The 12,838-nt window shown below is 36.7% G+C and overlaps 1 protein-coding gene across 1 annotated transcript; it reads left to right on the plus strand.

The window, feature by feature from the left end:
* Positions 1–1,767: 1,767 nt before the first annotated feature.
* Positions 1,768–9,892, plus strand: LOC132561901 (ATP synthase subunit beta, mitochondrial). Its single transcript, XM_060226610.1, has 10 exons — positions 1,768–1,898; positions 2,525–2,701; positions 6,283–6,457; positions 6,637–6,758; positions 7,121–7,305; positions 7,583–7,741; positions 8,019–8,141; positions 8,360–8,572; positions 8,883–9,084; positions 9,488–9,892. The coding sequence occupies exons 1-10, from the start codon at positions 1,781–1,783 to the stop codon at positions 9,583–9,585; spliced, it is 1,572 nt and encodes a 523-aa protein (XP_060082593.1). The 5' UTR covers positions 1,768–1,780; the 3' UTR covers positions 9,586–9,892.
* The last annotated feature ends 2,946 nt before the right edge of the window (positions 9,893–12,838 follow it).

Raw genomic sequence — 12,838 nt, forward strand, 5'->3', positions numbered from 1 at the left:
GAGTTACGATCACTTCATCCTCGATACTCCAGGAGTTACGATCACTACATCCTCGATACTCCGGGAGTTACGATCACTACACCCGCGATACTCCAGGAGTTACGATCACTACACCCTCGATACTCCAGGAGTTACGATCACTTCATCCTCGATACTCCAGGAGTTACGATCACTACACCCTCCATACTCCTTGAGTTACGACACTACATCATTGATACTCCGGGAGTTACGATCACTACACCCTCGATACTCCAGGAGTTACGATCACTACATCCTCGATACTCCAGGGGTTACGATCACTACATGGGAGTTACGATCACTACATCCTCGATACTCCAGGAGTTACGATCACTACATCCTCGATACTCCAGGGGTTACGATCACTACATGGGAGTTACGATCACTACATCCTCGATACTCCTTGAGTTACGATCACTACATCCTCGATACTCCGGGAGTTACGATCACTACACTCGCGATACTCCAGGAGTTACGATCACTACACCCTCGATACTCCAGGAGTTACGATCACTTCATCCTCGATACTCCTTGAGTTACGACACTACATCATTGATACTCCGGGAGTTACGATCACTACACCCTCGATACTCCTTGAGTTACGACACTACATCATTGATACTCCAGGAGTTACGATCACTACACCCTCCATACTCCTTGAGTTACGACACTACATCATTGATACTCCGGGAGTTACGATCACTACACCCTCGATGCTCCAGGAGTTACGATCACTACATCCTCGATACTCCAGGAGTTATGATCACTACACCCTCGATACTCCAGGGGTTACGATCAATACATCCTCAATACTCCAGGAGTTACGATCACTTTCGCTCTCTGCACCCCTGAAACATGTTAGAATTGAAGGCACAAGAGAAGTAATTTGATTGGTTCCAGGAGCAAATAAAATTACCAGTCACGGGCTGATACCAGGATCTAACTAGCCTTTTCACTGGCGTCTTGTCCACAAGATATCGCACACGGAACCTTCAATTTTTCCAGGGGTGTATAGAGCGAAAGTGATTGTTACTCCTGGAGTATCGAGGATAGTAACAGGTTAAAAACCAAGCATTCCAAAATAAGATTTTGTCGAGCAAATCTCATAAATTCACTTATATGTTATTACCACGGACTTATATACATATGTGTATATAAGTCCGTGGTTATTACAAATTAATTAACAATTGGGTTTTTAATGTGTTTTATTTATCAAATACTTTATTAATAATTTTCATCAATCAATTTATTTAACGCTCCTGTTTGTTTTTGCATATACTTTAATAGTCCCCGTACTAGCTCCATCGTTCTGTGAATTGGTCAATGTGGCCTGGTAGTCAGTCTTTACCTGTAGTAAAGCTACGTGTCGCCATTTTAACAAGAGGTAGTTGGGGTGGATGTTGTTAAAAACCACGGAAACCACTATCGATCACAAATGGCTATGTTAATAACATGTGTACCACATTACCAAAAGTATTGTAGGATTTGTGATTTCCATAATTCCTCGTCCTATTGAAGACTACAAAATATTTGCCTGCTTTCCTGATATGCATATACCCACTATTAAGGGCGGGGAAACGAAAATAAATTCGTTGCATTTTATGAAAATCATTTTATGCTACATAGCCATGTTGATTATGTATTTAAAAGAAACGGTCTATAACTGTCAAATTATCCGCTCCTTCAACAAATCAGATATAGACTATATTTCAATCCCACAGTACAGTTGGAGTCACGTGACTAACGTCCTTACCCTGCCGCCATGATGCATGCTGTAAGGAGAGCATGTTGCGGGGCTTGGAAAGCCACAAAAGGTGGTTTTTCAACCCCAGCAGCAACAAAGTCAGCTGTAAGAGCAGTACCAAGCTTCTTCACAACCCGTAAGTTCATGTGTCGATATTTGCAAAACTCAAAATTCAAAGATATACATGATTGAAAAAAGCCGGTGTCCGCAAAAACATGCCCGGCTCTATTGCTATGTTGTTGTCCTTGACTCTCGACAAAGGTTACTTTATTTTACAGTCTGTTTTATTTTGATTCATGCTATGGAGTTAAGAATTATCATAACTTGTAAGTCTTTTTAATGCTCCGTGCTCTAAAAAGTTTGTCAAATTGGTTCTTTGAAATGTTAATTGTTTGCACTTGACGTGGCTCTGCAAAGGTCACAGTCCGTCAAAGACGAAAACGGACAAAAAATGTCATTTAGTATTAAAAAAAAAGTTTCAAACTAAAATATTGTGTTATGATGCTCTAAATTCAACGTTTGCAAAGTTTAACTGACATTAACCTACTTCGGACCAGGTTGTCAAGAAACGTGTTTTATTTCAAGATAGTATCTTGCAGGACTTGCAGTTGTTACAAGTATCTGAAAGGGTGAAATGAAAATGTTTTTATTCTCAAGTTTAACAAACAACATCATCTCTGTAGAATAAACGATATTGATGGTTTTCATGAAATATTTTACTATATTGAATATTTCTAACTTACCCATGTGTCTTATAAACAGGTGATTATGCAGCAGAAGCAGCCAAGGCTAAGGCCAGCACACCATCAGGAAAAGTCGTGGCTGTAATTGGTGCTGTGGTAGATGTCCAGTTTGATGATGAACTACCACCAATCCTCAATGCTTTGGAGGTGGAAAACCGATCACCAAGGCTTATCCTTGAGGTCGCTCAGCATTTAGGTAACCCAGATAGTTTCATTGTCCACTTTTTATCTATTTTTCAGTCAATTTGGATTTTGTAAATTCATAAAGTTGTCTTTGATAAAACAACTTTCACTCTTTTTTCTGATGAGTCTATTTCTGTTGCATCTGCTAAATAGTTTGACATCAAAACTTTCATTATTATGTGTTGACATTTGAGTCTAGAATCGGTTGGTAAGTTATAATTGAGAGTTCAAAGCAACTTTCTGATTGTCCATTACAAACCCATTTAGTGCCATTTCCAGATTAATGTCATTAACTATGGCATAGTTGAACTAAGAAATTTCTCAAGTCCTTGTGCAGAGCTGTCTTGTTACATAGACACAATGAAGTGTAAAATGTGTATTATTAATTGATATTAACATATGTTTGTTGTTTATGCAACAACAATAGAACTAAAACTGTTTGAGTTGCCTTTCCCTTGTCTAGGTAGAGATCTGCTCTACTTCTGTCTGACCAACATTATCTGTTTTGTTCACTTTTAAGACATCTACATACATCTGTCTGCATTTACATACATTGCTGTATTCCTTATGTTTAGAACTTCTTACTTTGACAATCATTTCATTCTGGACCAAAAAAATTAGAATGTTTTCGTATAGTTCACATGCTTATTTGTAACATACTTTATGGATTTTATTCTTTTGGAGAGCAACCTCGCTTGTATTTGTCACTTGTAACAAAGTAATTAATCATTGATTATAACAGAGAATCTTCCCAACACTAGTTCAGGTGTTTTGTCATAATTCAATGTTCAATCAAGAATAATTAAACTCCTGTGTTTTAAAGAAGGCATGTTTGCTAACTACAGTGATTTATACAAATTATTGGGAAAATCATTTTTGGAGACATTAGATAAGAATTATTTAATTTCCAGAAAACAGATGTTATGATGCGATCTTTCGGGTCAGATTCATAAATGCTGACACTTACCCAACGTGTACTGAATTTCTGTTTTCTAAAATTCACATCGTCCATTGATGAGGTTCTGCCATGTATTTTGAGAGATAAAAATGGGGTTTGTTACTGGCCATGATGTTGGATATATCTTTAAATGTGGTCAGTTTACAGTTCTTGTTTTATGGAAGTTAATGGGATTGTACAGGCATATTGATTTCATTTGCTTTAAATTTCTTGGGAGGGAGGAGAGTTGGCATTTATATATTTTGTCAGCAAACTAGATATACGAGTGAGTTTCTGAGCGATGGTGATTTCCTTTAACACTTTAAATGCTTGTTCAGTAACTAAAGTGCAAAAAAAGTAACTGGGAAAAATCATTTACGAAACTTTTTGGATAAAAATTCTTTCTTTACCAGAAAACAGATGTTATGATGTGATCTTTCGGGTCAGATTCATAAATGCTGACACTTACCCAACGTGTACTGAATTTCTGTTTTCTAAAATTCACGTCATTCATTGATGAGGTTCTGCCATGTATTTTGAGAGATAAAAATGGGGTTTGTTACTGGCCATGATGTTGGATATATCTTTAAATGTGGTCAGTTTACAGTTCTTGTTTTATGGAAGTTAATGGGATTGTACAGGCATATTAATTTCATTTGCTTTAAATTTCTTGGGAGGGAGGAGAGTTGGCATTCAAATTTTGTGTCAGCAAACTAGATATATAAGTAAGTTTCTGAGCGATGGTGATTTCCTTTAACACTTTAAATGCTTGTTCAGTAACTAAAGTGCAATAAAAGTAATTTGGAAAAATCATTTACGAAACTTTTTGGATAAAAATTCTTTCTTTACCAGAAAACAGATGTTATGATGCGATCTTTCGGGTCAGATTCATAAATGCTGACACTTACCCAACGTGTACTGAATTTCTGTTTTCTAAAATTCACGTCATTCATTGATGAGGTTCTGCCATGTATTTTGAGAGATAAAAATGGGGTTTGTTACTGGCCATGATGTTGGATATATCTTTAAATGTGGTCAGTTTACAGTTCTTGTTTTATGGAAGTTAATGGGATTGTACAGGCATATTAATTTCATTTGCTTTAAATTTCTTGGGAGGGAGGAGAGTTGGCATTCAAATTTTGTGTCAGCAAACTAGATATATAAGTAAGTTTCTGAGCGATGGTGATTTCCTTTAACACTTTAAATGCTTGTTCAGTAACTAAAGTGCAATAAAAGTAATTTGGAAAAATCATTTACGAAACTTTTTGGATAAAAATTCTTTCTTTACCAGAAAACAGATGTTATGATGCGATCTTTCGGGTCAGATTCATAAATGCTGACACTTACCCAACGTGTACTGAATTTCTGTTTTCTAAAATTCACGTCATTCATTGATGAGGTTCTGCCATGTATTTTGAGAGATAAAAATGGGGTTTGTTACTGGCCATGATGTTGGATATATCTTTAAATGTGGTCAGTTTACAGTTCTTGTTTTATGGAAGTTAATGGGATTGTACAGGCATATTAATTTCATTTGCTTTAAATTTCTTGGGAGGGAGGAGAGTTGGCATTCAAATTTTGTGTCAGCAAACTAGATATATAAGTAAGTTTCTGAGCGATGGTGATTTCCTTTAACACTTTAAATGCTTGTTCAGTAACTAAAGTGCAATAAAAGTAATTTGGAAAAATCATTTACGAAACTTTTTGGATAAAAATTCTTTCTTTACCAGAAAACAGATGTTATGATGCGATCTTTCGGGTCAGATTCATAAATGCTGACACTTACCCAACGTGTACTGAATTTCTGTTTTCTAAGTTTCATGCTATTCTTTGATGATGAGGTTCTGCCATGTATTTTGGCGATACTATAATGTGGTATGTCCCTTTCCTTGATGTTGAACATATCTTTATTTTCATGTGATTAGTTTACAGTTCCTGTTTTAAGGAAGTTAATTCGATTTTAAAGGTGTATCATTTAGATTTCCTTTTAGGTGGGGTAGGGGGGAATGTAAGCATCTAAATTCTTTTGAATAAAGTAAATATTAGCAAATTTGTGTTCAGATTAGGATTTCATCTCGATAAACTTTATAAATGCATGTTGATAACTTCATTGCTATTAATTAATATAGCTGGGGGTACTTTTTCATTTTTAATAGTAACAAGGTAACATTGGTTTACATTGCTATAATTTTAAGAAAACAGGTGTTGTGATGCCATCTTTCGGGTCAGATTCACAAATGCTGACACTCACCCAACGTGTACTGAACTTCTGTTTTCACCAGTGTGAGATATTTATGGCAAAGAATATTGTGTCCAAATGGAATGATAGTAAGGTACTAATGATTCCTGTTTTCACTTCAAAAGTATAGTTGTCAACATGAAGACCTTTTTCTTACATCACCTTTATTATTACGGCCACCCTCTGAATAATTCAGTTGTAAAATGGATTGATCAATCTAAACTAACATCGGCAGGAAATGAAAAGTTCCAATGAATGAAAAAAAGGAAAGAAATAGTAAAGAAAGTCTGCAATGCAAATGAAAATCCTTTACTCAGAAGGGGAACAGTAAAAGTGTCACATTTTGAAAGTCCGTGCTTCTTTGATGTAAATATGAATCTTGTGTACAAATGCTTCATACAAATTTTCATATTTTCAGGAGAGAACACTGTACGAACAATTGCTATGGATGGTACCGAGGGTCTAGTGCGTGGCACCAACTGTCTGGACATCGGTTCCCCCATTAGGATTCCAGTCGGCCCTGCCACACTGGGTCGAATCATGAATGTCATTGGTGAACCCATTGACGAAAGGGGCCCCTTCCAAACAAAACAGTGAGCATTTTAATGTTGAGCATTTCTTATTTTCAACCGATGTATTCTGTAGTGAGAGTCCGACTTAAACTGACGTTTTCCTACTTGATTTCGTGATATCTCAGATTGTTACTAGATGTGATAATGTAATGGTATGGTTGTATTTTTAGAATGACATAGAAATATTTTTTATTTACTAGCTTTGCATCAATTCATGCTGAAGCCCCTGACTTTGTGGAGATGAGTGTAACACAGGAAATCTTGGAGACAGGAATCAAAGTGGTAGACTTGCTGGCTCCATATGCCAAGGGTGGGAAAATTGGTAAGCTATAGGTCATCGTTATTTACCTATGCAAGTCTGCATGGAGTTTTGGAGGGCATGAACACAAAACAACAATAACAACACCAAAAAGAAAATGATAGGATTTAATTCTGAACTGTTGGTAAAATAAGATTCTGTTTTAGATTTCATTTGCATGTCTCCTGTCATATTTTTTGTACATGGTCAACTCTTGAATTTTGAAGTAATTGTAGACCTATTTAAATACTGATATTGTGAAATTTTCCTTTGATGGATGAATTCTCAAGGACAGACATAATGTTTTTGTTTTATTTTTTATGGTTAAGTTGTGATGCTTTTTAATAGATGATTTTATCTAAAGTTGGTTGGGTTTTGTAATGCAGGTTTGTTCGGAGGTGCAGGAGTAGGTAAAACTGTACTCATTATGGAACTGATCAACAACGTTGCCAAAGCTCATGGTGGTTACTCCGTGTTTGCTGGTGTAGGAGAGAGAACCCGTGAAGGAAACGATCTGTACTACGAAATGATCACATCCAAAGTCATCAGTCTTACTGATGACTCATCCAAGGTGGGCACCAGTTTGAGAACCCAGAAAGGCATCATTTTACGGAAATAATCATTGTCCAGTTAATCTGTGAACAGTTTCTTGTCATTGATATAAGTAGCCTCTTATCAACTCGGAATCTATTGTACAGCTGCCTATATTGTAAGACCACCTATTCCTGATCTGACAAAAGATGCTGTGCCAGTCTGACCTATATTTAAAGGAGATCATCTGTATTTTCTTTTGCTCTAGTTTGCGGTACAATTGGGGCATGATAATAGAAATAATTGTCATATTGCAGGTATCCCTGGTATACGGTCAGATGAACGAGCCCCCAGGTGCCCGTGCTCGTGTCGCCCTTACAGGTTTGACTGTAGCCGAGTATTTCCGTGACCAGGAAGGACAGGATGTATTGCTCTTCATTGACAACATTTTCAGATTTACTCAGGCTGGCTCAGAGGTAAAAGGATTCAACAACATGCCAGACCCAAAAGTCTTGAGAAAAAGCAATACAACTGACAACAATGATAATAATTAGCATGGTCAGTGAGGCCATTTATATCTAAAACATTTTTGTTGAGGGTCATAAGGCATATGAAATTTCTTAAGACATTCTACAATTTTTCTTGAAAAGTATACCCGAGACAGGTACACCCCTGCTTAAAGGTGCAATTGATTAGTATAGCAAAGTTTGGCCATATCACTGGTGTCAATCAAATGCTTCGTATTTTATCCAGGTGTCTGCCTTGCTGGGTCGTATCCCATCTGCTGTAGGTTACCAGCCTACACTAGCCACAGACATGGGTACCATGCAGGAAAGAATTACCACCACAAGGAAGGGATCCATCACCTCAGTACAGGTACAATGTTTTGAAATTCAAATGTTCCTTGACTCTAGCTTTCCTTTTCTTTCTATTAAATCTTGAGATCCCACTAAGTATTGTAATTGGACTCATCAAAATATTGAATATGGTGCTCTGGACCCACCATAAAAAATCCTACATCAATGCTGAAGAAGACCAGCAAGGGTGAATTGTCTAAATGCTAGAATTAATAGCAACTATTCCACATGTTTCAGGCTATCTATGTACCTGCTGATGATTTGACTGATCCTGCTCCTGCCACCACATTTGCCCATTTGGATGCCACCACTGTGTTGTCCAGAGGTATTTCTGAGTTGGGTATCTACCCTGCTGTGGATCCCCTTGACTCCATCTCCCGTATTCTTGATGCCAACGTGGTGGGAGAGGAGCACTATGTTGTTGCTCGTGGTGTACAAAAAGTATTGCAGGTAAGGACTTCCCTTCAGCTGTTTGGATTTCGTAAGGAGTGAAGCACAAGTATTTCTTTGAGAAATGTTGCTTTGAGAGTAGTGTTTTGCATGTAAGAATTAATGGTTTCGGGGAAGATGAGAAAAAAATATATACTTGTACATCAATTTCCCTGCAAAAAAAAATATTTTTCTCCATGAAATTTTTTACTGAAAATGTTTATGTACAAGGTCTTTTGAAATATATGGAAATCTTATGGAACCACTGTATGTTTCTTAAACATTATAGCTATTGTCTGGTTATTGAGGATATGGTATTGTTTGCTTGCAGGACTACAAGTCCCTCCAGGATATCATTGCTATCCTGGGTATGGACGAGTTGTCTGAGGATGACAAGATGACTGTGATCAGGGCTCGTAAGATGCAGAAGTTCCTGTCACAGCCCTTCCAGGTGGCTGAGGTGTTCACAGGTCAGGAGGGCAAATATGTACCACTCAAAGAGACCATCAAAGGATTCAAGGACATTTTAGCTGGTATGTTTGTTAACTGAGAGAGTACCAACAGAAAATGTTTGAAATGATCTGAAACTAGCATAATACATATATATATGTCCCTATTATGAAGATCTATTCTCCATATTGTATAAGCTCCTCCTTGCCCCAATTCTTTCAAAGAACAAGTTTTTTGATCACCTAAGATTCATTTGTAATTTCCAAACTGCTGTATGCTTCAGGTTTTATTTAGTTTATCATGTTTCTTCTAAATCAAAGAATGTAGTGTTATCTCCAAATCTCAAATGAAGAAAAAATTCAGTCATTGTTTTTGTATAAGTAAGATAGCTTGTCTAGAAACAATCAAAACTTTTAAAAACTGAAAAAAATGCTGTCTGATGTTGACAAATACCAAATTCTGAATGTTTTTGTAATCTTCTTGCAGGAAATTATGACCATTTGCCTGAGGTTGCATTCTACCTTGTGGGATCTATTGAAGAGGTGGTAGCCAAGGCAGACAGGTTGGCAGAAGAGCAGTCGTAATAAGATAAAAAAACATAGACCATTTTATATAATAAACTGTGTCAGAAGCTGAATGTGTGTGTGAATACTTACAAAACCAACAAGAAAAATTTGTTGGACTTTCATTATCAAATTGGAAGCCGGATTCGTTGGAAGCTCTTTGGTGATAATACTAAAGGATGTGTTTTTTGTTTTGAAACAAGGAAGAAAAACATAGTGCTGTTTGTCTAGGTGAATGAGTTTACAAGTTTCAGGTTGTGTACAAAGGGATGTTTTTAAACAACATGTCCCTCTGTCATACAAGTTGAAATAAAAATATTTAAACCTATGGTTGATTTGTTATGGATTTGTTTGTGTTGTAACTATTTTAGATTGTTGATAATGATTGAAATCTATTTTTGCATTATCAAAATTTCACAAGTTGAAGACTTGTGTTCATTTTAGGATTTCTTATCACAGAAATCATTAGCTGATTACTAGGTTGTTACCATAATTATAGGGAAATTGCACAATAAGTTTACTGCTATGATCATAGATCTCAAGTATGTACAAGTCCATACAATTGCTACAATTTTGTAATGATTTTTTAAGAATATGTATACAGTTTAACCTTATTATCTCTCCAATGAAAAGATTACCTCAGGAGTTTTAGATAAGGAGGTTCAACTGTATATCAAGAGCAACTTGTTGGGGTTGTAATAAAAATGGATGGAAATAACATTACAAAAAATAGCTGCATGTGAATTACTTACAATAGACATGCACCCAAGATCTAACATACTTGAAACTGATACGCATCTCAGTAAAAGAAATTCTTGAACATCCACTGTGAAACAAACTAGAAAAGGATGTTGACTATCCACCTTAAAAGCACATATACCGGAAAAGGATGTTGACTATCCACCTTAAAAGCACATATACTGGAAAAGGATGTTGACTATCCGTTCTAAAGCACATATACTGGTAACCGATGTAGTCTATCCTCTCCAAAGCACATATACTGGTAACCGATGTAGTCTATCCTCTCCAAAGCACATATACTGGTAACCGATGTAGTCTATCCTCTCCAAAGCACATATACTGGTAACCGATGTAGTCTATCCTCTCCAAAGCACATATACTGGTAACCGATGTTGTCTATCCTCTCTAAAGCACATATACTGGTAACTGATGTTGACTATCCACTCTAAAGCACATATACTGGTAACCGATGTTGTCTATCCTCTCTAAAGCACATATACTGGTAAAGGATGTTGACCATCCTCTCTAAAGCACATATACTGGTAACTGATGTTGATTCTCGCTCTAAAGCACATATACTGGTAAAGGATGTTGACTATCCTCTCTAAAGCACATATACTGGAAAAGGATGTTGACTATCCACTCTAAAGCACATATACTGGTAAAGGATGTTGACTATCCACTCTAAAGCACATATACTGGTAACTGATGTTGACTATCCTCTCTAAAGCGCATATACTGGTAAAGGATGTTGACCATCCTCTCTAAAGCACATATACTGGAAAAAGGATGTTGACTATCCACCTCTAAAGCACATATACTGGTAACTGATGTTGACTATAAAGCACATATACTGGTAACTGATGTTTCTAAAAGCACATATACTATCCACCTCTAAAGAAAAGGATGTTGACTATCCGTCTCTAAAGCACATATACTGGTGGTAACTCTAAAGCACATATATGTAAAGGATGTTGACTATCCTCTCTCTAAAGCACATATACTGGAAAAGGATGTTGACCATCCTCTCTAAAGCACATATACTGGAAAAGGATGTTGACTATCCTCTCTAAAGCACATATACTGGTAAAGGATGTTGACTATCCTCTCTAAAGCACATATACTGGTAAACATATTGACTATCTCTCTAAAGCGCGTATACTGGTAAACTCCCTCTCTAAAGCACATATACTGGTAAAGGATGTTGACTAATCCCTCTAAAGCACATATACTGGTAAAGGATGTTGACTATCCGTCTAAAGCACATATACTGGCACATTACTGGAAAAGGATGTTGACTATCCACCGTAAAAGCACATATACTGGAAAAGGATGTTGACTATCCACTCTAAAGCACATATACTGGTAACTGATGTTGACTGTCCGTTCTAAAGCACATATACTGGAAAAGGATGTTGACTATCCACCTTAAAAGCACATATACTGGAAAAGGATGTTGACTATCCACTCTAAAGCACATATACTGGTAACTGATGTTGACTATCCACTCTAAAGCACATATACTGGAAAAGGATGTTGACTATCCGTCTAAAGCACATATACTGGTAACTGATGTTGACTATCCTCTCTAAAGCACATATACTGGAAAAGGATGTTGACTATCCACTCTAAAGCACATATACTGGTAACTGATGTTGACTATCCACCTTAAAAGCACATATACTGGAAAAGGATGTTGACTATCCTCTCTAAAGCACATATACTGGTAAAGGATGTTGACTATCCTCTCTAAAGCACATATACTGGTAACTGATGTTGACTATCCTCTAAAGCACATATACTGGTAACTGATGTTGACTATCCGTTCTAAAGCACATATACTGGAAAAGGATGTTAAAAGACTATCCACTCTAAAGCACATATACTGACTATCCACTCTAAAGTATAAGGAAACTATCCACTCTAAAGCACATATACTGGAAAAGGATGTTGACTGATGACCTCTCTAAAGCACATATACTGGTAAAGGATGTTGACTATCCTCTCTAAAGCACATATACTGGAAAAGGATGTTGACTATCCGTTCTAAAGCACATATACTGGTAACTGATGTTAAAGCACTATCCTCTCTAAAGCACATATACTGGAAAAGGATGTTGTTGACTATCCTCTCTAAAGCACATATACTGGTAAAGGATGTTGACTATCCGTTCTAAAGCATATACATATACTGGAAAAGGATAAAGTTGACTATCCACCTAAAGCACAAAGCACTAAAGCACATATACTGGAAAAGGATGTTGACTATCCTCTCTAAAGCACATATACTGGTAAAGGATGTTGACTATCCTCTCTAAAGCACATATACTGATAACCGATGTTGACTATCCTCTCTAAAGCACATATACTGGTAACTGATGTTGACTATCCACTCTAAAGCACATATACTGGAAAAGGATGTTGACCATCCTCTCTAAAGCACATATACTGGTAACTGATGTTGATTCTCGCTCTAAAGCACATATACTGGAAAGGGATGTTGAGTTCTAAAGCATATACTGGTAACTGATGT

The sequence above is a fragment of the Ylistrum balloti genome, unplaced genomic scaffold, assembly GCF_031769215.1.
Source record: "Ylistrum balloti isolate Yb309-2 unplaced genomic scaffold, AGI_CSIRO_Ybal_v1 Utg371306, whole genome shotgun sequence".
Lineage (NCBI taxonomy): Eukaryota > Metazoa > Mollusca > Bivalvia > Pectinida > Pectinidae > Ylistrum > Ylistrum balloti.

Excerpts from the sequence above, each read along its gene's own strand:
- LOC132561901 (XM_060226610.1), top strand. The coding sequence starts at position 1,781 with ATGATGCATGCTGTAAGGAGAGCATGTTGCGGGGCTTGGAAAGCCACA. Across the intron at positions 2,702-6,282 it reads TGAGGTCGCTCAGCATTTAG|GAGAGAACACTGTACGAACA; the intron begins GTAACCCAGATA and ends TCATATTTTCAG. Across the intron at positions 7,742-8,018 it reads TTACTCAGGCTGGCTCAGAG|GTGTCTGCCTTGCTGGGTCG; the intron begins GTAAAAGGATTC and ends TATTTTATCCAG.